This window comes from Diceros bicornis, chromosome 26, assembly GCF_020826845.1.
Source record: "Diceros bicornis minor isolate mBicDic1 chromosome 26, mDicBic1.mat.cur, whole genome shotgun sequence".
Classification (NCBI taxonomy): Eukaryota; Metazoa; Chordata; class Mammalia; order Perissodactyla; family Rhinocerotidae; genus Diceros; species Diceros bicornis.
This window is the reverse complement of record NC_080765.1, coordinates 37,348,762-37,375,997: the sequence shown is the minus strand read 5'-3', so window position 1 is coordinate 37,375,997 and position 27,236 is coordinate 37,348,762. Positions and strand designations below refer to the sequence as shown.

The 27,236-nt window shown below is 44.6% G+C and overlaps 1 protein-coding gene across 2 annotated transcripts in view; it reads right to left on the bottom strand.

The window, feature by feature from the left end:
* The window catches only part of CPPED1 (calcineurin like phosphoesterase domain containing 1), a 107,874-nt gene that overhangs the window by 7,078 nt on the left and 73,560 nt on the right, over positions 1–27,236 (bottom strand). The window contains exon 3 of one of the 2 annotated variants that reach the window (XM_058570029.1): positions 24,899–25,321. The exons of the other annotated variant lie outside the window; for it this stretch is intronic. Coding sequence (XP_058426012.1) covers positions 24,899–25,321 — 423 coding nt within the window. The remainder of the gene's footprint in view (positions 1–24,898; positions 25,322–27,236) is intronic. 2 annotated transcript variants of the gene reach the window in all.

Sequence of the window (27,236 nt, the reverse complement as noted above, 5' to 3'; positions counted from 1 at the left end):
TGCACCTCTATGTTCATTGCAGCATTATTCACTACAGCCAAGAAGTGGAAGCAACCTAAGTGTCCCTCGACTGACGATTGGATCAAGAAAATGTGGTATATATATACAATGGAATACTACTCAGCCATAAAAAAAGACAAAATCGTCCCATTTGCAACAACATGGATGGCCTGGAGGGTATTATGTTAAGTGAAATAAGCCAGAAAGAGAAAGACAAACACTGTATGATCTCACTCATATGTGGAATATAAACCAACACATGGACAGAGAAAACTGTATTGTGGTTACCAGGGGCAATGGGGGTAGGGGGTGGGCACAAGGGGTGAAGGGAGACATATACATGGTGATGGACAAACAAAAATGTACAACCCAAAATTTCACAGTTAAAAACTATTAAAACATCAATAAAAAAAGTGTGATCCTATTTTTGTAAAATAAAGGTAGCATATGTAGAAGAAGGTGTGTGTGTGTGTACCCCCCAAACTGAACTGGGGGGAAACATTCACTAAACAGCCACACTGGTGGTTTCACCATGAGCGTGGGGGGGTAGGATTCGTGAGGGGCATCACGTTCTACTTTTTAATTACCGCACTGTAATGTTCTCAGTGATCATGAATCCATCTGGTGATCACAAACAAAACATCAAGCTGACCCGAACAGCGTAGAGGTGGCGTGACAGGTGGACAGGGCAAAGGATGACAGAACGGCTGGAGGTGCCGCCACACCAGGGCCAGAGCCGTGCGGTTCAAAAGCTGCAGCTGGAACCGTGGGGTTGGGCGCCTGATGGGTCCTCGCCGCAAATAGAGATGAAGAACTCCTGATCGCTCCGACTGGAGGGCCGTGGAAATGACTGCCTCCTCGGCTGCCTTCCTGGGCTTTCCAAGCCGTGTGGCCTGTGCCGTCAGAGCCCAACGGGAGCGTGTGCTATTAGAGCCACCTCAGGGAGCTCCTAATGGCCGGTCGGAAAGCACTTAGCATTATTATTATTTTGTTGTATACTAAATTTTGTTTATGAAATTTGGCTCTTTATGCCTAATTCATAGTTGAAAACTGTACTATTCTGGAAATGTTTTGCAGTTTTGAAAGTAGCTCACATTAGCCGTAATTAGCTGTAAAACTCATTTATGTTTAAATTTCATGCCACATTTTTTGGCATTTGCAGAGACAGGAGCATTAACGGGGACTGTTCGAGTGACCGGCGAAATATTGAGAGCGGGTCTCAGTGGACCATGGACAGCTGGGCGTCTCTGCAATACGCGTGTCCCATCCATCCCATTCCAGGCCCCTTAGGGATCACCATTTATTGTTAATGTCCCAAGTCACAGAAAATGTGTCTGAACCAGGATTTGTACAACAGCAAAGGTGCCTAAAGAGGACTAAAGATGAAAGAGACCATCACTGAGCAGAGCTGTTGTGTTCAGAACCTTCTCCCCTCTGGGAAAGAGTCAACCCCCGCCCCCATTACAATTAGGAACTTGACATTTTGGAGTCCTGAATGACAAACCATGCACTGACCATGTATAAGTTTACAAAGGGACGGTCAGACAGGAGGTTACAGTCTGTCTCAAAAGTAGGAGGACATGGATAACCATTCTGCCAGGTTCTGGTGCCGAGTTCAAGGCTCTGGGATGTTCCTGGCTGGCCCAGTGAAAACCGAACCACAAGGGACAAGACTCCGAGTGGGAAGTGAGGGAGCCTCTTCTCGGGTTGTAACTAGAACCGCAAGCAGCCGGGGATTCAGCAGTGGGAGTTCCTGCGTCTACTTTCCACCCCCGAGAAGTCCAGGAGTTCTGAACCCTGGTTATGTCCTCCTCACCCTGTCTCAAGAAGCACAAATACTGAGGAGAGGGGAACGAGGACGGGCGGGGAAGGACGGCAGCAGGACACCGGGGACTTCCCGGCCATCATCTCCCTGAATCATCCCAACGGACTTATGTCCTGGGGACTCAATCCTCTCCATTTCACGGACGAGAAAACTGAGGCCCAGAGAAGTTAAGAAACGAAGGCTAAGTTACACAGCTGGAAAACAGGGCAGCCGGGATCAGAGCCCAAGCTCTCCACCGGCTTGCAGGCTCGGGTTCTGTTCTTTGGGACTGCGGGCAGGTTACTGCCCTCTGTGAGCCTCCATTTCCTCATCTGTAAGATGAATAATGGTAACACCTGTCAAATGGGTGGCAGAGAGGTTTGAGGGGGAGCATGGATGCGGCTAGCAAGCACCCAGAACACAAGAGGTGCACCACCCCCCTGCCCTCCTCGAGGCTCCGCCCGGGCAGGGCCAGCAGGTCATCGCTGGAGTGGGACACACACCACGGGCTGGCTCCGCAACGTGCAGGCTCTCGTCCGAGTTACACTCCTGCCCCTTTCATGCCACCATTCCGCGAGGACTTGTAAGAACTTTTACCCATCTCGGCTTTCTATTAGCTCTTGACGGGGAAGCATTGATTCACAACTCAATGGAGGTAAGGAATGTATTAATAAATCATGGTTTCCCTGACGGGGGATTGATTTTAGCGGTGTTTTCAACAGTTGTGCAGAATTTCCATTCGGGCTGTTCATCAGTCATCTGTGGCCGACATGCCTCTACGGTTCCTTAATTGAGTATTACGTATAGATTGTTTTGAATTATGAACTGCTGTAAGGAGATGACAAGCATCTTCTTGAATTACCGCCGGAAGAATTCCCAGCACAGACAGCTCCTGCATCAACAGGACGACTTTGTGGCATTAGCTCCATATTTATTTTTCCACGGTATCAAGTCATAAAGACGCTATAAAAGCTATTTTTAAGCTGTCTTGATTCAAATTCATTTCAAATCAATCAGAAGATTGGGATGCAATCTCCATATAATTTAATATTCTAATACCGAATTTAATATTCTAATACCGGAAACTGGCCTCAAATCAATAGGGAAATCAGGATGCACCCCCCAGTACAATTTTGACAGTAAAAACTGGCTTCCGCAATGCCTCATGTTACTTAGGCCTGGAAAGTGTAAACAAATTCAATTGGACAGCTTTTACTTTTATCCTGCCTGAGTATACATTTATGAAAATGCTATGCATCTTTACATTGCCAGCTATAACAATGAAATTTGTGTTGTAAATCATTAGTCACACTCAATTTATCCTGCCTCGGGGTGGGGAAAAAATGTGGCTCATAAAGAAAAGAAAGGAAAGGAAAGTAAAAGAAAGGTTGGTGTGAACACACAAAGAGCAGGGATAAATAACCCCTCCTGCAGAGAAAGAACCTCCTCAGCAGGCAGCCAGGACACAGGCTGGAGATGTGATCCCTGTGGTGGCCAGAGGCAGGGATGCCCGAGGCAAAGGGGGAGAGGCAGATGCTTCTCAAGCAGGGCTGGGAGGCGCAGCTGCTAACCGGATGGGTCAAGGCCCACCTGACTCATTCAATAAGACTTTTTTTACTATTAAATTAGGGTTCTGAGTTGTCAATTTGGGAATTCTAGATTCCAGTATAATCACTCTCATAAGATTTTCACTGGCGCGTATCTTTCTGAACGCCTCAGTGCCTGTGGCCCACGCTGCCAGGGAACGTGGAGAAAGGAAGAGGCTGGCTCCACGTCTCTGGGTGAGGCAGGGGGCTGCTGCTTCAGCCAGTTGGAGGCAATAAACGTTTGCGGAGCTCCCTCTTGGTGCCAGGTGTTGTTGGAGCAGAGTGGGCACCCAGATAGACCACTCCCAGCACTCAAGAGCTGAAGGTCTACAGCTGGGTAGTAATGCAAAGAGCTTTCATAATAAAATGCAGAAATGGGTTAGCAGTGTTTTATTTACTGAACACCCACTCTGAGCTGAGCACTTTCCACATGTATCATTTCAGTTAAGCCTCATAAGGACCCCCATGAGGAACATATTATCCCCCTTTTACAGGTGACGGAATGCGGCACAGAGAGGTTAAGTAACACGCCTGGGGTCACACAGCTAGGATTTGTACCTGGATCAGGCTGACTCAAGCAGATGCTCTGTCCACCACCTTAGGGGTACACAGTGCCAAGATCACGGCACTGCAGGCCCAGTAATAAGGCTTCCTGGAGGGGGTGGCTTTGACCTAAACCACCCTCAACTTCTTCCAGTTCTCTGCCTGTGTCTGCCCTGGGACTTGAAGTAGCATCATGATTATGGTGGTTATAATAATAAGTAATATTCATGGAGTGCTCACTATCTGCCAGAAATTGTTCTGAGCACTTGACATGTTTTTAAGTCACTTAATCCCCACAATTTCCCTCTGAAGAGGGCAGGGTTATTATCCCAGATTTGCAGGTGAGAAAACTGGGATGTCAAGACATTTAGTGGTTTGCCTGACTCAGCCTGTACCTGGCAGGGCTGGGACCTGAAGGCAGGAGCCTGGCCCCCGAGTCAGCGCTCTTAACTGAGACACCTGCCGAGCGGCGGTACAATGAAGGCCCATCAGGGAGGCGGCACGCGCGCAAAGAATAGGAGTCAGGTGTTTCTAGGAAGCGGGGAGCTAAGTGACGACGATGTCGGCTCCTGCCAACTGGCCACTGACAAGCACCCGAATTTCTCCTCTAGCATTCGGAGTCCTCACGACAGCCAACACGGGAGAAATTCTTATGTGTATTTTCCGGGAGAGTGGATGGCAGTACCAGGATTCCAGGTCAGACTCTGGCTCAGCTGGAGGGCAGGGGAGGCAAGGCCAGCGGGCTGAATTGGAAATAGACTTGACTGCCAGGCTCGGGTGTGTGTCTTCCTTCTCGTGAGCATTAAAGCATCCCACCACTTCCAGGTCCAGCCTTTCACGGATTCAAACCCTCCCGTCCCCACATTCCCATTAACTTGAGTGGGATCTTAAAGACATTTTCATGGAACTTCTTTTGAGGATCATTTGTAACTTAATTGACCTGGGGTCTGCAAACATTTTCCGTAAAGGGCCAGAGAGTAAATATTTTAGACCATGCGGTCTCTGTCACAACTACTCAGCTCTGCTCCTCTGTAGCATGGAGGCAGCCACAGTTCAGGTATGTGAACACGTGGGCGTGGCGGTGACTCAATAAAACTTTATTTACAAAACTGGGAGGAGGGCCATCCCCAGTATTAAGGGGAAAAGCATACCACCTAAAAAAATACATTGGGGTGATCAAAGTTCAGCCATGAGTTCTCAATTCTTCAAAAATTGGTAGTTTCCGTGCTTCTCACAAATAAAGAAAACAAGAACAAAGGCAAGAGTAATCCGTAGTTCAGTTTATAAAACCACGGATGCCATTCCAACCAGGGCAGAGAAGTGTATTTGCCCAACAGAGAACACTGCTTTAATGAACACAAAGTTATTCCAGAAACAATTACTCAGTTATTGTATAAAAAGAGCATCTGTCCTGATGGTCAGAAAGAGACTTCTCTATCTACCTTAAACGAAGAGTGTCCACATCCTTCCATCCAAAAAAGTAATTCACAGCTGAAACATTAGAAAAATTGCCGACAATTTTTTCTTAAAATTAACAGCTAATACGCTTATAGAGTAAATACATGTACCAATAAGAGAAACTATAAAACCAGCATACAGTTTACACTCAATAAATATAAATATATGTTGTTGAATTAACTTCCTAGTTGTCGTTTATAAAGACAATGTGAAGTGGAAAGAGCTCTGAGGCTCAAGAGAAAAATACTGTGATCTTCATGTAATTTAAAATTTTCTAGTAGGTACATTAAAAAAGTAAAAAGTAACAGGTGAAATTAATTTATGTATTTTCTTTAACCCAATATCTAAAATATTATCATTTCAACATGTAATCAATATATAAATATTACTCATTTTACATTCTTATTTTCACACAAAGTCTTGGAAATCCAGTGTGTATTCTATACTTTGAGCTCACTTGGGGGTTTGGACCAGCCACATATGGCTGGTGGCTACTATACTGAACAGCAGCTTTGGAGCGGGCCGATGTGGAAATCCAATCCCAGCACTGGCACTTTTTAACTGAATGGCCTTAGCTTCATCATCTGTAAAATGGGGTTAATAATAGTTACCTTGCAAAGCTGCTGTTGTGAGAAACAGCTATATTGTGGCTGGAGGAGGCACCTAATGAATGAAAGCCATTATTATATTAATTAACTAAAGCACTGAGTATTTCCTTTATAGAAGCACTGAATTATTAATACCATATGACAAATACAAGGCACTCTTGCAGAGCAAAAATGATAACTACACCCCACACACAAATAGACAAAAAGGCTAGCTCCAGGGTCAACAGCTTTCATATGTTACAAGGAAATTATGCTGCTGGACTGTTGTACTGCTGGGTCAGAGCATACCTCCCCTCTGTTGGTACAGCTTAAAGTACAACGTGAAGAACCATAAACCGCACATATTGGATCGATTTTAACATATGTACAAACCTGGAAACCATCACCAAGATCAGGATCATGAACACATCTATCAGTCCCAACAGCTTCTGCATATGCTCTGTTGGAATCACTCCCTCCCTCCATCCCTGTCTCAGGCAACCACTGACTTGCTTTCTGTCTCTACACATTAATTTGGATTTTATATAAATGGAATCATACAGTATGCACACTTTTTTTGGTCTGGCTTCTTTCACTCGGCATGGTTTTGAAAGATTCATCCATGTTGCTATATGTATCAACAGTTCATCCTTTTTATTGCTGGTATTATTCCATTGTACGGATATCCCATAATTTGTTTACCCATTCAACCGTCGATGGACACTGGGGTTGTTTCCAGAACTGCCTCAGCACTTTTGATAAAAACTAATTGACTATATGTTCTGGTCTATTTCTAAACTCACTTTTCTGTTCCACTGACGTATTTGTTTACCTTTTAATACCAAATGCCAAACAGTTTTGATCACTGTAGGTACATAGTTAGTCTTGAAATCAGATAGGGTAAGTCTTTCAACTTTGTTCTTTTTCAAAATTGTTTTGCTATTATAGGTAACTTGCATTTCCACAGAAATTTTAGCATCAGCTTGCAGATTTCTACCCAAAATAAAACTGCAGGAATTTTGATTGGTATTATGTTGAGCTATAGATCAATTTGGGGGAAATGCCATATTAACAATAGTCTTCCAATCCACGAACACAGTCTATCTTCCCACTCACTTGGGTCTTCTCTAATTACTCTCAGCAATGTTTTGTAGTTCTTAGGGCAGAGGCCTTACGTCCTTGGTTATTCCTAGGCAGTTTGATTTTTTGTGCTATTGCAAATTGAATTATTTTTATAATTTCACTTGACAATTGTTTGCTGCTAGTATATAAGAATACAAGTGACTTTTGTCTATGAATGTGATATCCTGAGAGCTTGCTAAATTCATTTGTTAGTTCTAGTAATTGTTTTGTAGATTTCTGGGATTTTGCTAAGTAAACAATCATATCATCTGCAAATTTGGACAGTTTTACTTCTTTTCTGATCTTTATGCTTTTTCTTGCTTCTGTAATGGCTGGAACCTGCGATGTGCTGTTAAATAGGAGTGGTAGAAGCAGCCCTTTCCTTGTTCCTGATCTTGGGGAAAAATTTAGTCTTTCATATTCCCATAGCTTAGACTTTGTCAAATTTATCCTTCAGAAAATGAACCGATTTAAATTCCCACCAAGGGCATGAGAGTTTGGTTGCTGAGATTTTATTCCTTGGTGATCTTACAAGGGAGAGCTTGCAAAGATTAAAAGGGAGACTGCCCAGGACAACATACAATATGTTTCTGTTTATCCAGAAATTCTGAGTAAGGCTACCCTCCCTATTCTTTATCAGGCTGGATAATCCCTGTCATCCTACTCTTAACAAAGCCCTTTCACACCATTTACTCTGGTGGACGTTGCCTGTGTCCCTGGCAGGCTCCTTTACAGGCTGCTGCGTGCATCCTTCAGCGGCTGGGAGGGTTGGCTGCTAAGGGCTCACGGCTGCCCTTCTCCTGAGTCCTGAATGACTGAACCAGAGCCACCTCACTCAGGAGGTTCCCTCCCCTTGGTGGGGACATGGCTAACGACCGAATGACACGAGGGCAAAGGGTCAGCTCCCAGACCATGGGTCATAGGATTCCATTTATATGAAATACCCAGAACAGGCACATCTATAGAGACAGAAAGCAGATTTCTAGGGCAGGGAGGGAGGGAAGGGGTTGGGAGGAAATGGGGGAGTGATGGCTAAAGGGCACAGAGTTTCTTTATAGCGTCATGAAAATGTTCTAAAAACGACTGTGGGAATAGATGCACACCTCTGTGAATAGACTGAACACCACTGAATTGTACACTTTAAATAAGTGAATTATATGGTATGACAATAAAGCTGTTACAGGACAAAAAAGGAAAAAAGGGAATAATGGCCATAATAGTAATAGCTATCATTTGTTGAAGATCTCCTGTGCGCCAGGCACTGTGAACGAGCCTCGTTACATCTATTATTTTTAGTTCTTCAACATTCCTAAAACCGATTACTGTACATGGGGTTGGGGCGTCGGCCCCCCCTCCCTCCAGGTGGGACCACGTCTGTGGTGCGATTTGAGCTCTGGTTGGATCAGGCGAAGTCCAACTCCAGCTGAGCACACATCCTTTGCTCCTTGGCCTGTCCTGCGTCCTCACTTCCCTGCTCCTGAGAGCCTCTCCCACAGGCCCTCCAACCCCCATCTCAGGCTCTGCTTCCGGGGACCCTGGCCTACAGAGAGCAAGTGGACCTCGTGACGCCCGTCACTCCACGCGTGAGTCGAGGGGTGGCCCAAGGGCTCACCAGCCACCTGACTTCTCCCACAGCCCCGCCCACTTTAAAAACAACAGAGACTTTCCACTAGAGCTTCAGCCTGCTCTTTTCAGTGGTTTTTAAATTTTTTTCCACCATTTATCTTTATTGTTCTTCTGCCTTCAAAGGTAATGCATGCCTCAGGAGAGCCACTGAATAAACTGCGGTACGCACACACGCTGCAGCTGTAGAGAAGAATGAGGAGGATCTCCAGGAACTGATACGGAATGACTGCCAAGAAAAGTTATGGGAATAAAGAGAAAAACGCATATACAGTGATACGTGCAACTTACCCTCAAAGAGATCAGAAAAATATATATATTTGCAATATCTCTTGCAAATAATAAAAAAAAATAAAGCAATGGGGGTAAAATGCCAGATAAATCTGGGCAAAGGGTATATAGGTGTTATTTTTACTTGCGACTTTTCTGTAAGCTTGAAAATATTTCTGAATAAACAGTTAAAAGAAAAAAGCAATGGATGCTTGCTAAAAATAAAATCAAATGTTGCAAAAATACAGAGCATAAAAAAAAGGGGGAGGGAAATCTCTCTTCTCATTTTAGGAGTTCAGTGTGTATTGTCCAGATAATTGAAATGTGTGTACTAATAATACAGATATTAGATATAGGTCTATAGAAATACACAGAAGGACCTAGCCCCGCCACTTCCAAAAAATTTGGCCATAGAAAACCCTATGAATAGCAGAGGAGCATCGTCTGATAGAGCGCCTGAAGATGAGAGGATGGTGCGGAAGGACCAGGCAGGGTTCCGCTCTGCTGTACACTGGGTCCTAGAGTCGGAATCAACTCGATGGCACTAACAGTAACAGAGAAACACATGTATACAAATATATATAATTGCACAAAAATGGGATATGCTATCTATGGATCTGCAACTTGCTTTCCTTCATTCAACACCATATCTTTTAATTGTTCCACTCAGGCCATCTCTATCTCAGAGCTACCTACAAAATCCTGAAAACTGTATTTCTGGTATATAAAATCTAGGCTGTCAGATGATCATTCTACATTTTAAACTGGGAGGTCAGGCGGGTTTAGAGCCTTTCAGCCCTCCAGGGACTGCTCAGGTACATGGGGACACTCAGAGTTAGTGCAGCTTCTCAGAGAGCCCTGGGGCCCTGGGGCAGCAACCGCTCCTGGGAGGAAGGCATCTCTCTGCCCAGGTCTACGGCAGGGTCTCAGGGGAGAGCCCATCTGTCCCTGTTTGCTGCAGGACCATTAGCACAAGAAGAGACTCTCTCAGGTCACAGAGCACCCAGGACAAGCAGCCCTGTCTCTGCATGACCTGACCTGGGCTGAGGGGTGCATTATCTCCTACAGGAGCCAAGCCCCTATCTTCTGAAGGACATGAGTAGCTGTGGAAGGCTGGTGACAACCTCCTTACCATTAGACAAGTGTTCCTGGGCTGGGCCACTGCTGGAAACCTGGGTTCATGCTTCTCCTCTTGTGGGCGCTAAGTAACATGCAAACATCTGCTCACTCTAGGCATTTGTTCAGATGTCTAGTCCATGTGATGTGAAACATCTGGCTTGTCTTAAGGAATCAGAGCCTCCTCTTGGGGTTCTCTCTTTCTTTTTTTTTTTGTTTTGCTTGGGTAGGAAGTAATGGCCCAATGACCAAATGAAATGACCTTCACCCAAAGCAAACTCACACTCTATAACCAGAAAAGATTTTTCTTTCTTTTTAAAATTTTTTCCCTAATTTCCTCCCCTAAAAAAAAGCCATGTGAATTATGCTTTTCTTGCCTCACCTCAATAATCAACAAAAATGATATTCTCCCTTTTTCAAGGCTCTTAATTGAACTACAAGAAGGTGGGAGAAGGGGATGAAACTACAATTCTCAATGGCAGAGAAGTGGCCCAGAGAACACCAGGGCTGTGCATTTGCAGCTTAATCAGGATGGAAGTGGTTCTGCCGCAGAAGTCCCTAAGGAGAGCGTCCTGCCCTGGACTCAAGGATTAATTACGCCCCTGCAACCTTCAGACTCACTTCCCCTTATTCTTTTCTATATGGGAGGCTATGCTCAACTTTTTAATTTAATTTTCCCTTCCTGATGACTTGGCAATTCAAACCCTGTGTGGAATACGCAAGAGGAGAGCTGTATTTTATTAATACTAACATTTGGTTGCCAGAAAAGTAGTGGCAGCTTGAGGTTGGGGTCTGGGGATGTGGGCTTGAACCTCAGTCTGCCACTGCCAAGCTGTGTGAGCGTGGCATATCCATCAACCTCTCTGAGCCTCAGTTTCCCCATTTGGGAGGTAGGACTAATATCAACCACCCCTAGGGTCACTTCAAAGATCAAGTGAGACTCAGAGACAAAGTCACACGGCTGGAAGCTGCCTGTGATGTACTCAGGCAGTGCTCAATAATTATACCTTCCTCTCACCCTTCTCTAAGTATCTGATCAGAAGATCCTTTTTTTTATTTGCACAAATTACATCTTTTACGCTATTCATAATTTCCTCTTTATTTTTAAAAAAAGATGGCAGGCTTGCATGTGAGATGGAGTGTGGGGCACACATTAAGGTTTCAGTCCAGAATGGACAATTTTCTAGATTTCCATTACCCGGTTTCCATGCCCTATCTTAAACACAGCTGTCAGGACAAGAGGCTCATTAAAAAGATTGTTTTGACTGACGGCATGTTCATGTATCAAATTGGAAATCCATCCAAAAATACTCGAGGGAGGTAGACAGAGGTGGTGGAAAGCCACGGAAGGGAGATGTTTTGCAGAATGTTGAGATGAAATTTGCTAGGGAAAAGTGCTCTAGCCCCAACGCTGGGCTATTCTGTGGCTCTGGCCTCAGCCCATGCTCTGCCTTGTGTCTTGAATGCCCTCCTCCTGCCCACATCTCCTGATGAACTCTATTATTCATCCTTCAATAGCCTGCTTGCCCTTCTCCTCCGGGAAAACATCCCTGGCCGAGCAGGATGAGGTTGATTCTCCTTCCTCCCGTCCTTTGCACGTTCCTCTACTTTTGCCCTGTGATGTCTTGTTCCCACCTTGGTGTCCCCTACTGGTCTGTGAGGGCAGAGACCAAATCTATTTAACTGAATATCTATCCCCAGAATGAAGAGAATAGAGCTGCTGTTCTATAGAAGACTGTTGGATAAATGAATGGATGGATAGATAGTGAATGAATATACGAATATATGGCTATATTTTAGTAGGTGTCCTGAAGGAGAAACTCAAAACTTCCCGCTTTGCCAATATTATCTAAGGAAAAGAAGAATCCCCGTGTTTTCTGATACTACAAAAGAATTACAAGAGGGTGGAAGTCAGAGACAGCGGAATGAGCACTGATTTTGAATCCTGTCTGTTACTTAAATGCCATATGACAAGCTACTTTACCTCCCTGAACACCCGTCTCCTCGATTTTAAAAAGCGGATGACAATAGATCCCTCATGGAGTTGTTGTGAGTTGCAGAGACGATGTGTTTACCCCGAATGGAGGCTCACCATTGCATACTGGGGACACAGTGCTTTTCGGCACTGTTTTTGAAATAATGTGTGAACGTGGGCCTTTTCTTCCTTGCCGTGGGAGACAATGCTGGCTGTCTCCCGATATCCATGCCTTTCCTTTTTCTCTTTGCTAAAAGAATCCTGATTTTGTTCTGGGATATGTCCTGCTCTAGGAGGTCAGAGGCTGCATCCCCAGAACGAGGATGGAGGCAGCAGCTGCAATTCTCTTCTTATGGCACCCACGGGTTGGGAAAGGGTCTGTGGCCCAGGGCTGGATTGGGAGCTGTGGGAGGACCCTGGCTGGGGGGTCCTGGGGAAGGTTTTGTTTGTTTTAAAAAGTCCCTTTTCTGCCTCTGGTGGTTGTCAAGTCTCAATGTGATGTCCAGAACCACGGCAGTCACCTGAGAAGGAAAGGGCCACGTGGGGCAGGGTGCGTGTGTGGGGCAGAATCAAGGTCAAGGCAGGATCCTGGTCCCTGAGTTACCAGGCTGAGAGCCTGAACTATTCCCAGCCTTCTATTTACACAAGATAATAAACTTCCTTGTTGTCAGAGCCAGGCGGGTTGGAATTTCCTGTTATGTAAAGCCAAAAGGAACTAAAACTACACTATACTTTTCAAAACAGTAACTCTCTTTCTTGGGTCACCAATAATCTATTTTTGAACACTATATAAAATCAGCCTTTGGAAGCTCTTACAAAATTCCCCTGCTCTCTAAGAAGTCCCAGGAAGCTTCCTTGATAGGGTGGGGTGCAGGAGGACGCCACCGGAGTGTTTTTTGTCAATGATCTTCTAGATATCCTTTCTACTGCTTATCAAATTGCTTTCCCAAGCATCATGCGTCAACAGGACCAAGGCATGGAGCCAACGCAGTGCCGGCACAGAGGAGAGCAAAGTGGCCTGGGAACCTTAGGCCATGACTGGATGACAACTCGGAGGCAATTAGGAAACTGAGAAACAGACAACACACATTGGGCAGAGTGTGAGTTATTAAAACACCCAAAACATGGTCAGCCAAAAACAAAGGAAGAAAATCTTTTCCTACCTTAGATTTTAGCCTCTCATTTGTGGCTAGAAGAAACGAAGTGTGGAAAATGCTAAGTGTCATAATTCTTTGAAAAGAAGTGATGGCTCTGTAACTATTATCCTTAAATGCATCAAGGGTCATTGATCTTGAGTACCTAGACCAAGGGTAAGCAAACCATAGCCATTGTCTATTTGCTTATAAGATGTGTGAGCTAAGAATGCTTGATACATTTTTATACGGCTACATTTAGGTTTATATAAGCACCTACATAATATCCTCAATTTTGCCTCTTGGCCCACAAAGCCTAAAATATTTACTATTTGGCCCTTTACAGAAACAATCTGCCAAGCCCCTGACCTAGACTTCATTACAGGGATTCTTTCTATTATTCTTTTTTTCATTTTTTGAAAAACGTAGAAGATTCAGATGAGTACAAAAATATGACAATTATATTCCCACCACCCACAGATAACAAATATTAACATCTTGTAAGATCTGCTTTCACAGTTTTTAAGAAAGGAGAAAATACAATTATGTAATTTTTATACAATTATAGCCCAAGTCCCCTTTGCCCTCTGTGGTATCAGAGGCACTTGGCTTTCCCTTTATAAGGAATGGGCACCTTTGCAGAGGGTCAGGGATCTCGATGAGACAGGAAGTGGGGACACTGACCACAGTGCTTCTATGGGCTGATGGAACAATCACCCAAAAAAGATGTCTTTTCCTTGAAAGCAGACTTTGCCATGAAACCTGGGCTTGGCACAGAATAGGCAACCCCCAGTCTACTGAGTTAATGGAATGGGTGCGCCGAAAGCTAACACTTGATGCAGTGATTTCACGAAGACACAGCCATGAAGTAAATGACGTTATGAATTTACAGGAAAGAAAAGAAGCAAAAGAAAGAATGAAGGAAGAAGAAAGGAAGGCGAAGGGCAGGAGGGACAAAATGTCCCTGATGTGGAGGCCGTCCACGGCAACAGGTACCACACAATTCACACGCTCTTAAGGGCAACCATGCCCCTATCAAACAGGTAGCCAGCAAAGTACCTACATATATTCAAATATGATTTATGGAGAGAGGAACTTAAACACTGAAATAAATCTTGGGGGCCGGCTTGGTGCCATAGTGGTTAAGTTTGCACACTCTGCTTCGGCAGCCTGGGGTTTGCAAACACTGAAATAAATCTTGGGGGCCGGCTTGGTGCCATAGTGGTTAAGTTTGCACACTCTGCTTCGGCAGCCTGGGGTTTGCAGGTTCGGATCCCAGGCGCAGACCTACACTACTTGTCAGGCCATGCTGTGGCGGTGACCCACATACAAAACAGAGGAAGATTAGCACGGATGTTAGCTCAGGGTCAATCTTCCTCACCAAAAAAAGAAACAAAAAATAAAAATAAAATAAAATAAAAAATAAAATAATAATAAAATAAAATAAAATACATCTCAAAAGTATCATGAAGTCCCCACTCTGAGACTTCTATAGTGATTGTAATCCTCTAGTTCCTTCTCTGACTGTTCCCCCTAGACTCTGGACAGGACCAACACTTACTAATCTTTGTTCCTCCCATTTCCAAATGCAGAGAACATGTGTGATAAGTGTCCACAAATACAAAGATGAATGTAACAATAAGAAAAGCACCCGATCCCAGAGTCAAGAGTGCCAGTAACTCTGCCAATAGAATGCTGAACTCTTCAGCAAAACACGACTCTCGGTCACACTGGGCCTTACCAAGGCCAATTTCAGGTACTCATTTCATAAATTTTAAAATGTGCAGGCATTTTTTATCTTAAGATTTGGGCCTGTTTGTGCACAAAGAAGTTCATGGCAGTAGTATTCATCACAGAGAAAAAGTAGAAACAACTTAAACGTCTAATAATGGCAAGAGATCTAGGAACATGGTATGTCTATGTAGAACAAAATATCTGTGGTTTGGGGAACATTGCTAATGGCACAAAATAATACTGTCTATGACATAATCTTCTGCTTCTAAAATGCTCATATGATACGATCTCAGCCGTATGAAAAGAAGGAACTTCTTAATAACAAGAAAACATTAACGAATGGATTACTTATAAACTAAGCCCCTACTCAAAACTCCCTAACCTGAGCAACCAGGCAGAGGCACCTCTGTGTTAAATCACAAATCACACTAAAGATGCAGGATTTCATAAAGCCAATGAAAGTAACACTAGGGAACTGCTGGAATTACGGGGAAGTCATCGACAAATAAGGCTCTGGCAGAGTAAACACAGACACGTTAGTTCCTGAGAAGGGCAATAATCGGATTATTGACGGATTCAGCAAGAGACCTTCAGGAAAACTGATGAACCTGCAAATATTTTTCTCTCTTACAAAACGACCCTCAGTGATGCTGCTGCCAACATCAGATGTCAAGTGCAGGATGCCGCCACACAATTATTTTCAATTTTGGCCAAGGAAACCAAGCTGACACCTGACTCATTCTTTGTTCATTCTAAGAGCAGGCACGTTATTTGCAGTAACAACCAACATTTTATCAAATACAAGTTGAAATAATTTTAATTTTGCCATAATTTTCTCTCTTTTTGCAAGGTAACGTCTCAAACCAACCTTTATTTTTATTTTATCCCTATTTTCTATGAGCTACGGTCCCCACTTTTTAAGTGAGCTTTTTCTGGTGCCCATAATCCTCAGGTAAAGAGCCCACCTGAATTTGTACCCCTGGGGAGCCAGCTAGAGAGTCTACAGGGATGGTATAGATCCTTTCCAGTTTCAAGAAAACATCAAAAACAGCAACTTTGTGTGTAGAAGGCACAATTCACACACTCAAGATGAAAGTATGAGCTGAGAGGCCTATAATGAAAGAAAAATTGCTGCTTGCTGAGGCCAGAGAGGAATTCCATGCCCTGAGTGGACTCCTTGGACCCACACTCAGCAGACCCCTTCAGACATTCCCATTCCAAGCCTCCATGGCTGGCTGGACCAGCTCTTTCCCTGAGGCAGCCCCTTAAGAAGGGCAGGTGGAAAGTGGACTTGGTGGGGGAGCAGGCGGGACCCGCCCCCATACAGGCAGGCCTGGCTCCTCTTATCCTGCTGTCAACACCCACACCCACTCCCACTGTGTACTCTACTCACTATCCCGACAGCTCAGCCACGTGGGAAGAGGCCAGGCCCCAGAGCCAGAGCCCTGGGACTGAGCCCAGCCCTGCACTTCCCAGCTATATGAGGGAAATTGTGTAATTGTGTAAGCTGATTGGTCTCTCTGTGCCTCGGTTTCCTCGTCTATAAAATCAGACAATAGTACCTATGGTATAGTATTTAATAAGTGGTAATCACTATTATTATTTAATGTAATGTTAATTGTGTTTTAAATGGCTTATGGAGTAAAGCTGATACTTGAGGAAGCTGGTTACCCTGTGGCTTTTCGTACCCACTGCTGGCACATCATGGGGCTGTCTCTGGGACGTGGGACCCCAGTGTGGTGGGCAGAGGAGTAGTAGAAAGAACACGGTCAGAAAGACTTGGGTTTCAGTTCTGGCAACACTCCAGCAACCCAGCAATGGGTCAGAGGTATGGACGCGTGGAAAAAGAGGAAATATGTTCCTTACACATCAATTTATCTAGTGTTAAGTCATTTCAAATAGTTTTATAATGATAACGATAATGATGACAGTAAGGTGGATATGAATAGCACTTCCACTACTGAGCACTTACCAGGAACCAGACACTGTGTCGGGGTATTAGATTACCTCGTCTAATCCCACAGAAACCTGAGACATTAGTATCTGCTTCACACCTCTGTGACCTGAACAAGCGATTCAGCCTCTGGGACCTGAGTTTGCTCGTCAGTAAAATGGAGAGAACGCCAACACCTTGTAGGGTTGTTGTGGAGGCTGTGGTGACAATGACAGCAGCCACTGACAAGAATGTGAGTAATAAAAAAACTGAACAGGAGCCGTGGCTCTCAAGAAGCTTGTTCATCTTTTGCCTTTTTCAGGAGAAAAACTGCTCCATCTTCCTACAGTGGTACCATGGAGGAAGTGAGGTCACAGTCCCTGAGTGAGACAGAAGTGCAGACTCAGTGGGAGGCTCATGCCTAAGGCAGCATCGCACCTGCCCCAGACACGGCCCTTCTACCTGGGCAGCGTGACAGTAGGCAACTCCCTACTCAGACTGCCAACGGGGCGTAGGATAGTGCCTTCTGTAAAGGAGACGTTTAAGAACAATTCTTTTCTTTCCTCTTATGTGTCTATAATCTAAATTTAAAATGGACTCAGGAGCAGAGAGCCTCTGCTCCTCTCTCCTGTGTGCTCAGCTTTCTTGCCTAAACTGCAGACAGTGTCACCGTATCCTCAGGGTTGTGACGAGGGGCACGAAGTCCCATGTCTGCGCTAGGAGCCTTACTCAAATGGGTGCCACTCTTTTACTCCCAAATGAATCAATATGCAAACATTTTTGTTAAGTAGAATAAGAAAACAAAATTAAAGCAATTTCTAGCTTCTTTTACAAAGCAATATTCCAAATTTGTACTTATACTGTTGGACATAGTGGGGGCAAATGCCTCTTAAATGAAATCAAGTACAGTAAATAAAAAACACCTTGAGCGGCTGGCCTGGTGGCACAGTGGTAAAGTTTGCATGCTCTGCTTTGGCAGCCCAGGGTTCGCGGGCCCGGATCCTGGGCATGGACCTATGCACTGCTATCAAGCCGTGCTGTGGCGGCATCCCACATATAAAGTAGAGAAAGATGGGCACAGATGCTAGCCTAGGGCCAATCTTCCTCAGCAAACAGAGGAGGATTGGCAATAGATGTTCGCTCAGGGCGAATCTTTCTCACCAAAAAAAAAAAAAATACCTTCAACTAGTATAGGAAAACTGTTTATTTAGCTAAGCGAGGGATATTTCAATTTTACAAAGGAATCTCACTGCTCATTTGAAAACAACACTAATTGCTATTTTTAAAACATGACCTAAAAAGAGAAGATGTAATATTTTGACTTCATAAACTTAAACAGACACTGCTGTTTCCCATGTACTTGTGGCTCCTTTTTGAAATGTTGCAAGGGGATTTTTCAACAAGATTTTTAACTTTTACTTTGAGAGTGATCTACAATACAGAGAAAGAACCGCTATCTGTTTTGTTCATTCCTGTCCTGAGTGCCTAGCACAGGGCCTGTGCTATTCGTTGAATGAATAAATGTTGACTTAGCTTTGGGAACCAGCAGCACACATTTACACGCTCCAGATTCTCGATTTATAAATATTTACCATCAGGACTTGATTTTAACTTTAATTAGCCCACGTGTTAGGGACACCTCCAAAGTGAGAAATGTAATCCATCACTTCACGCCAGACGTAGCTTTGGCAGTTGGTCTTAGGTTTATAGTGAATGAAACGCAGACGTCAAATGGTGAAAGTGATGTTTTATTGAATTGATCAAAACATAAAACAGACCAAATCTGGAAAAAATGAATTCAAGATCTAATACATATTAAGGAAAATTCCTCAAGTTGTTATGCCCCCACAGACTCGGGATTCTACGGATGCTTAAAAAAAAAACCTGTGAGTTCTCACCTAAAAGTTGGTTAAAAAAAGAATCACTAAGTGTTTTAAAATGCATTTTAAACAGAGGGCATCGTAAGATGACTGCCATTGTCCTGTGGACACATTTGCTTGATTCGACTATGAAATTATGCATTCAAAGGTGTGTTTACTAACACATTAATTGATGAGGTATGTACTTTAAAAAAACAAAGGAAGAGTCAAATTCTATCACTAAATTTCATAGGAATTTTCCATGCAGTTCAGCGCTTCCCAACCTTAAACAAATACCCCCTTTTGATAAAACTAAAAATAACATTCCTTGTCCACTCTGAAAAATCTCAGACTCCCTGAGACTACAGTCTATCTTCCCGCATATCCCAGGAGCCAAAAGGTTTTTTGCCTAGTTTCACTCCTATAGTTTGTATTATGAAAAAAGTTGCTAATTCCTTCCCCTCTCAATTTATAAATTTATGGCAGCAAACTGCAGGCACATCCCCAAATTCGACATGCCTTTCCTTACCTGGAGATGCTCATGTCCAACCCCACAAGAATATCCTGCCCCCCTCCTGCCAGCACCCCACGGGGGAGAAGCACTGTTCCAGCTAAAGGATAAAGCCAGATCCCGACCAAAGCAAATTTGCCTGCTGTGGGCTCACAACACAGTCCACGGTCATGTAACAACACACAACCCTTAATCAAGCACACACCACGTGCCAGGCACGGTGCTGAGTGCTTTTAGACATGCTTCCCTCTATCTGATTCTCACACCAATCCTGTGAGGCTGGGATGAGTACCTGCATCTAACAAGGGAGGAAACTAAGGCAGAAAGCTGTTCACAGCTTATGTGAAGCCACCACATAGCACCAAAAGATCTGAATCCAGGTCTGTCAAAGCCAAAGGCTGTCTGCTCACTCACCATGTTATATGGCCTCACCCATCCCACCAGTGCGAACACGTCACCCCTACACCACCTTCACAAGTTTTCCCCTACTTGCATACTACCCGTACTATTATTAACCTAATATTTTTCTTTAAATTGATGAGCTAGTTATATTTTTTCTAACACATGTTAAACAAACACTCAAGTATTAGATTTTAAGTGTCCCCATGTACACCCCCCATCACATCACGGGCCTCCAATGGAATGTACCTCACCAGTCACGCCCTCCACTGAGCAACCTCAGGCTCGTTCTGGGCAGACCCTTCAGTGAGTCACAGCGGGGTCACCAGAAGCATCCTGGAATTAGACGTATGCATAGTGCATAGGGAGCAAGAGCGTCACACAGTCATGGGAATATTTCTCTAAGCCAAGGGTGGGAAAACCATGGCCGGAAGGCCCACCACCTGTTTCTGTAAATCAAGTTTTACTGGAACACAGCCACGTCCATTTGCTTATGTATCATCTGTGGCTGCTTTCACACTACAAAGGCACAGTTGAGTAGTCACCACCGAGACTACAGCCCAAAATGTTTACTGTCTGACCCTTTGCAGAAAAAGTTTGCCAACCCCTGCTCTAGGTGATGCATTTCCCACCCAAAAGTCAGTTGGTAAACACCGATCCACAGGTAATACAGACATTCCCTATGATTCTACTAACAAGTAGATTTGAATCAAGTCTAATTCAATTCCATTTAACCAATATTTACTTACTGAGGGGCTACTACGTGAGTCTTGGCTAGGGGCTGGGCCTAGAGAGGTGACCAAAGCTGGGACTGCATTTCCTAAAAGAATCAGGATGGAAACAAATAATTTCAATACAACGCAGTAAGACGTTAGAGTAGGACCTCATGTTTTATTTTCCCAGAAAGTGGAAACCTGACCTTTTTGTTCTTTACAACTTTGAAATCCTAAAACCGTAACCATAGGCTAAGATCTCTCTCTAGTTTTTTTAAAAAAGCATAAATACTAGAGATAAAACTATAATTCTGTGAAATTACTCATTAGCTTTTGCAGGAAAGATCAACTTATTAGAATTTTTCATAATTGCCAAACGTGCCCTGGGCTCTCTACTACACAGTTCTAATCTCTCTGTTCAGAATGGAAAAAAGAAAAGGTATCAAGACATCAAGAGAAACAGGGTCAGTTAAAGAGCTAGACTTTTGTTTTTGAAGATTGAGTTTTCAAATTAGAATCCACATTAACTAGGTCACATATTAACCTTTTGCTGAAAAAGGCATGAGGGAAGGAGACAATGGTCAGATTCAACCAATATTTCATTAGCTACTAGCTGTCTTTGCAACTCCAACTAGGTATCAGGTGAATTAAGGAAAACCAATTTCTGCATCCCGTGGTGCAGAAATTGATTATCCTCAGGCAGAGCAAAAGAAGACAGAAAATAACGGTGCTGCTTCACATCTGTGCCTCTGTCTTGCCCTGATAACTGTTTATTTGTACTGGCTATCGACAACGTTTTGTATCATACAAAGAAGGTTTTTTATTGAGCTGCAGAAGTAGAAACAGAATGCATCCGTTTCTAGGGAAACCTGAGCCTGGCAGCGCACAGGCTGTGATTCACAGGGCGCACCCCTTCACACACGGTGGCCCATTGTATAGTAACACCCCTCCTCCTCATCTACCTCATCCCATTTAAAAAATTAATGCAACAATGTGAGATGATTGTTGATGTTCGTCATGAAATCATTTATTCAGCCCACACAATGATTTAGAATTATTCATTAAGCTTGCTGGAAGGAAGCTGGGTTTTACCTCCATGGTGGTTTGAGGAGGGATGTGCTCTTTAAAAGGATATTTTATAACAACACAATTATCATAATTAAAAGCTACCCTGATAGTCTGATGAGCTTTTGACATATTTTTGAGTACTGGCATTTTAGCACAAGGAGATAAATGAGACTGAAATAGTACTAGGGAATAATATTTCTGTGGGGGAAAAAAGCCGGAGGCAGTATTAAATACCATCTGCCACCATCACCCCCAATTTTATCATGGTCTTTAAGTTAATGAATTTTACAAAATGTCACTTGAACTGCTGGCTTTCTAAAATGAGTTGAAATAACATTGCCGTGACCTGAGTAGTCTTCTGCATACTGAGTCATGAGCACACGTTCCCCATGAGAGCCCACCTACCTATGCTTCCAGACCAAGCAGGCCACTCAGCCTGCCACGGAGCTGTGTCCACATCTGACCTGGGCCTCTTCCTGATGTTGCCCGTGGTTTGTTCTGGGTTTGAAAGGCCACTAAGCAGAGGTCCCGGTTTGATAAGCCACTAAAACTGACAGGTGACTGCAGGAAGGGCCCCCATCTCTCTGGTTTTCCTTGATTAAGCAGGTTTAGGCCAAGATCCTAAGGCCAGTGGCCAAGAAGAGGATGCCTTCTCATGCATGAAGTAGGTATGGTGGGAATAGTGGAGGGGCACTTGGGAAGAGAGAAATTGACTGCTGGGTGAACCTGGAAAGCCAGCATGTGGATCACAGCAGAGACACACAAGTGGCTTCACCCAAGACCAAAGGACTTTGAGGCTGTGTGACGTGTGTTGACACTCGGAACACACCAGGGAACGGCTGTCCCCAGGAGCTCCGTGAGAACGTGGACCTGGTCTACTCTGTGCCTGGCATACAGTGGGTGCCAAACAAATAAATGAGCTGTGTCAGTTGGCTACCAAGGGAAGGAGCCTGAGTCAGAGAGTTTCAGTCCTTCATTCATCCCACAAATACTGATGAGGCATTTACTGTGAGCTAAAACCTGAGCCAGGCCTCCCGAACACAGAGATGAATATAACAGTGTCTCTGCCTTCAAGGAGCTGAGAGTCTAGTGGAGAATTCAGACAAGTCGACACTTAGAAATCCTCTGGGATCAAGGAAAGCTGAGAGAGAACCTGGAGTGGGGCAGGGCTGGGGGGGCACCTCATACACAAGGTGTCACAGTTGAAGTGCTGGCCAGGTGACATGGAAGAGGCAGAGATGATGGAGAAGCGTGAGGAGCTGGCCTGCTCCTGGGGGCGAGGAGGCCTCAGAAGGGTGGAGGTTGTGGAGCTACATGCCTCTCTGGCTGCTAGGTGGAGAATGCACTGGAATGGGGCAAGAGTGGGGCAGGGGGACCAACTCAGAGCTGTTGCTCTGACCCAGATGAGAGACAATGGTGGCCTAAAGTGACCGACAGGCTGGAGAGACATTAACGAGGTAGAATTAACGGCACATGAAATATCAGTCTTCCCGGGCAAGGAGGCCCTGCTGGAGATGGATCCATCAGAGGTCCAGAGCCCGATGCCATTAGGAGTGGAATAAGGAAACCAGCTTCCCTGCTCTGTCTCATGCTTAGCAAGCAACCTCCTGATTATAATCTGCCTTCCCATGTCGCTCTGCCTACGGGAAGAGACTGCACTGCTGAGGCTGAGGGGAGGGCTTTAGTCTTGCTCTAAATGAATCAATTGGCATTCTGGTGGTAGATACTACTCTGAGCTGGGGCAATGGGAGCCCACCTCTCAGACGCAGACCAGCTCTGGGTGTGCTGACAAACCATTCCTGAGCTTGCAGGGCTGCAGGCCTGACAGGGGAGGTGGCTGGTGCATCCTGGATACAATGTCACCCTCTGGGGTTCTCGGTGGGTGGGCAGCAAGCTTCCCCCGAGGATGCCCTGTTACAGCTGTGGGCTCTCTCTTTATCCATGTCTACAGGTCTCGATATCTGGGAGTGCTCCTGGGCTGCATGTGCTCCATCCTGCGATGGCAGACCCAGAACCACATGCCACTCAAGAATGTGGTTGACAAGAACAGAGAACAGAGAGCAGCCATGGGGAGGGGGCATTTGCATCCTTTAACATTTGATATGAAAGGAATCATTTCAGTGGCATTAAATGTTCTCTCTGGCATTATTCTCTGTTACAAAACAGTTTCCATGGTGGTACTGATGCCATCTTGACACTTCATTTCCTTGTCATGAAAATGGTTTTCTGTACCAACTCGAGCATGGCATAAAATTTCAAAGGCCTTAATAGAAGTTTTCCAACTTCATCTCCATGGAACAGTTGGAAAATGTCTCCAATTATGCAAGCTTTTTGTAAAATGTCTCAAAAACACAGAAGGGCCTATTGTACTTTTCACAAGTAAATGCGAACACATTTAATGCTCAAAGATGAAAAAAAGAGTGTCAGAATCTTTTTTTTTATTTTAATGAATGCTTGCTGCTGGGTCAGGCCACCTCCTTCTCTCTACCCCCTAACAAATAAATGAATATATTTAAATTTTAGAAGAGTTTGATGAAGTACACTCTGGAAAGATCTGAAAGGAGGCACTAGGACCAAAAAAAAGAGACAACAGTTGTCAAAATTGGAATCCTGTCAAGTCACTGGTAACTCGGGGAACTGGCTGAGAACACACCGTTTTTCGAGAGAGGAATACTGCAGGTGCCACCAGGAGGAGAAGCGAGGTGTGTGGGCTAGTGCTGCACACAGCGCCTTCGGAAGCTGAGAACTCTGCAAATGGAGTGTCGTCGTTTTGTGTGTGTGCGCGTGCGCATATGTCATATGTATGACTAGCTAAAAGTTTACAGCAGGTGAAGATCAGACTAAACACCTTTCTCTCTCCTGATCCTGGAGAACTTAGCCCTCACTACAGGAAAACTGACGAGGCCCCAGGACCTGCCCATTACAGCCACATCCCAGGATTTTCTAGGTTATATCTAATACAGGTGTGAAGCTTGGCTCTTAAAGATCATCTGCTCTTGGGTAAGTTCCTGCTTCTCAGAGAAATGAGAAAAGATGCCCCTGGCATCTTCCCTTCCCCCCGGGGCACATACAGCCACACTCAGACCGCCCCCCCCTTAACCCCCTACCCTGCAGGGCTCCCCATCCTCAGCTATGAGCAGCTACCACAACTTTAGTACTTGGTAGGCTAGGGGCTGCTTTAATGATTTACAGGCCTCTTCTCATTTAATCCTCACAACCAACCTATGAGAGAGCTACTTCTGCTAATCCTACTTCACAGATGAGGAAACTGAGGCTCAGAAGGGCTAGGCAGCTTGTGCAAGGCCACACATCAGTGAGTGGTAGAGCCGGGATCAGAACCCAGTTCTGTCCAAAGCCCCATTCTCTCTCCCCTTTGCCAGGCTGAAAAGGGGCAGGGTAAGGATCTAGAAACCTCCTCTCCAGACCACCCTTCCACCCAGACACCTGGGGTCTTGGGCCACTACCTGCTTTGGAGAGCTTGTCTGCCATCTCCTTCCGAACAGACTTGGGGAGGTTGAAGTAGTCGTCATCCTCGTCGATGCTTTCGAGGAACAGTGGGATGTGCTGGAAGATGATGGCGTGCTGGCACTTCCGCTGCCCCGCGATGCTCAGCTGCTGGTCCAGCCACTGGTCCTGGGCCTGCTTCAAGGCAGGGCACCCGGAGGCATCGTACAAGAACTGGGAGTTGAGGACAAGGAACAGGACGCCCCCGACCCAGAAGCTGAAATAGTCATCTCCCCAAGTCTGGTGGAACTCCGCAATGGTCTCCCGGGTGGGGACATTGCCCACGTCGTGATTGCCACTGACGAAGACCAGTGGGATCTCGCTGTTCACGTCCCTGAGCACCCGCTGCAGGTCCTCCGTCTGCTCCTTCCGCCAGGGTGTCCCTGGAAAAGTGAGGGTAATGTCCTCAAATGGCCGAGGCTGTTCATGCATTTACCAACATAAAATAAGAGAGAATAATCTAGAAATCCACTCAACCAGGCAAATGGAAACTGCAGAAAGTATTCATATGTTAAAAGCGAATCAACAAGTGAGGTGGGAACCTTGTCCCCTGGAGTGAAACTGTCCTTCTCTCAGGATGCCTTGGAAATTCAATGTCTAAGTGGACATCTGACCCAACACTGCTGATTGAGTGATGGTGTAAAGTCATTCTAATATTAAATATTAGTGAAGCTTAATGCTATCTTTTATTTATATGAAAAATAAATATAAATAGTTGTAACTTTTCAGCCCCATCTCAATGGGTCATCATGAGCACCCCTGCGGTGTGTGGACCCAGCTTTGTATACTAGCCCCAAACTGACGGCAACTGAAGTTTTTCTTACCATACACACGGCCTCGCAGACTGTGTGAGCACCTTTACGGGAAAAATTCTTAACACCCAAATGGCTAGATCAATTGGCACACGCATCTTGCCAAATCACTCCCCATACAGGGGAGGAAGCATTTTATATTCCACTAATAGCGTGTAAGAGTGCCAGGGATCAATGTCTGAACATTAAGTGTATTCCCCCTGGCACAAGGGATTCAGTATGAAGATGATTATTTGGACAAAGAGCTGTACAGTATGTGGGGACTCTCCTCCTTCAGGTTCCTGGCTTCCACACTCCCTATAATAATGTATTAAAACATTACTGGTGGCGTAGTGGTTAAATTCGCGCACTCCACTTAGGCGGCCTGGGGTTCGCAGGTTTGAATCCCGGGTGGGGACCGATGCACCGCTCATCAAGCCATGCTGTGGCGGCGTCCCACAAACAAAATAGAGGAAGATGGGCACAGATGTTAGTTCAGAGCCAATCTTCCTCAGCAAAAAGAGGAAGATTGGCAACAGACGTTAGCTCAGGGCCACTCTTCCTCACCAAAACAAAACAAAACACCATTAATAAATGACCAATTCAATTCCAGATCTGTTTTTTTGAGCCCCTCTATGCTAATTTATTCAACAAATATTTATTGAGCAGTGACTACGTGTAAGGCACTGATTTAGTTACTGGGATGAACTATGAGCCAAAGAGACACAGATCCTTCCCTCCAAACTGGGGAGTCAGATAATTTGTCAAGTGAATTATAGAGGCACACTCATCTGTATCAGATGTTCTTAAGCGTTACTGAGAAAAGCAAAGTGGGGAAGAGACATAATTCCTGCATCGTGTCAGTCCTGAGGAATAAGCTCAGCATCATGCAAAGATAGCATAAGAAAAAGAGCAGCCAACTTCTGCAGTGACGAGGAAAACTCACCTCAAAAATCCTTCCATAAGCAGACGACAATTACACCCAACATTCCATTCCCATCATGAGTTAAAAAAGAAGGAAAAAAGTTGTTACAAAGCAATTACGGTAAGAAAAAAGATCATAAAGCAGAAATAAAAGAATTCAGTCTGGATGGTCATTAAAAATAGGCAGATGTGAAACAGGAACTCGTAGAACTAACTCAGGAAAGAACTACAAGGAAAAGACAAAACCATTTCAGAAATTATGACTACAAGATTAGCAGTAGCGAGATTTCCTCTACAGCCAAGTGTACATCAGTTTTTCTAAACATCCCATGTGAGCTTGTAAAGAATGTGTGTTCTCTAACCATTGAATATGGAGTTCCTCATATTTCCACTAAATCAAATTTGTTAACGGTGTGATTCAAATCTCCTATGTCGTTATTCTTTGCTTTTGGCCTACAGATTTGTGTGAGTTTCTGAAAGACTTGGTTAAGTCGCCACTGTAATTGTGGGTCGATCCATTTCTCCTTGTAATTCTGCCAAGTTTCGTGTTCATTTAGTTTAGCTATGTTGTCAGATGCATAAG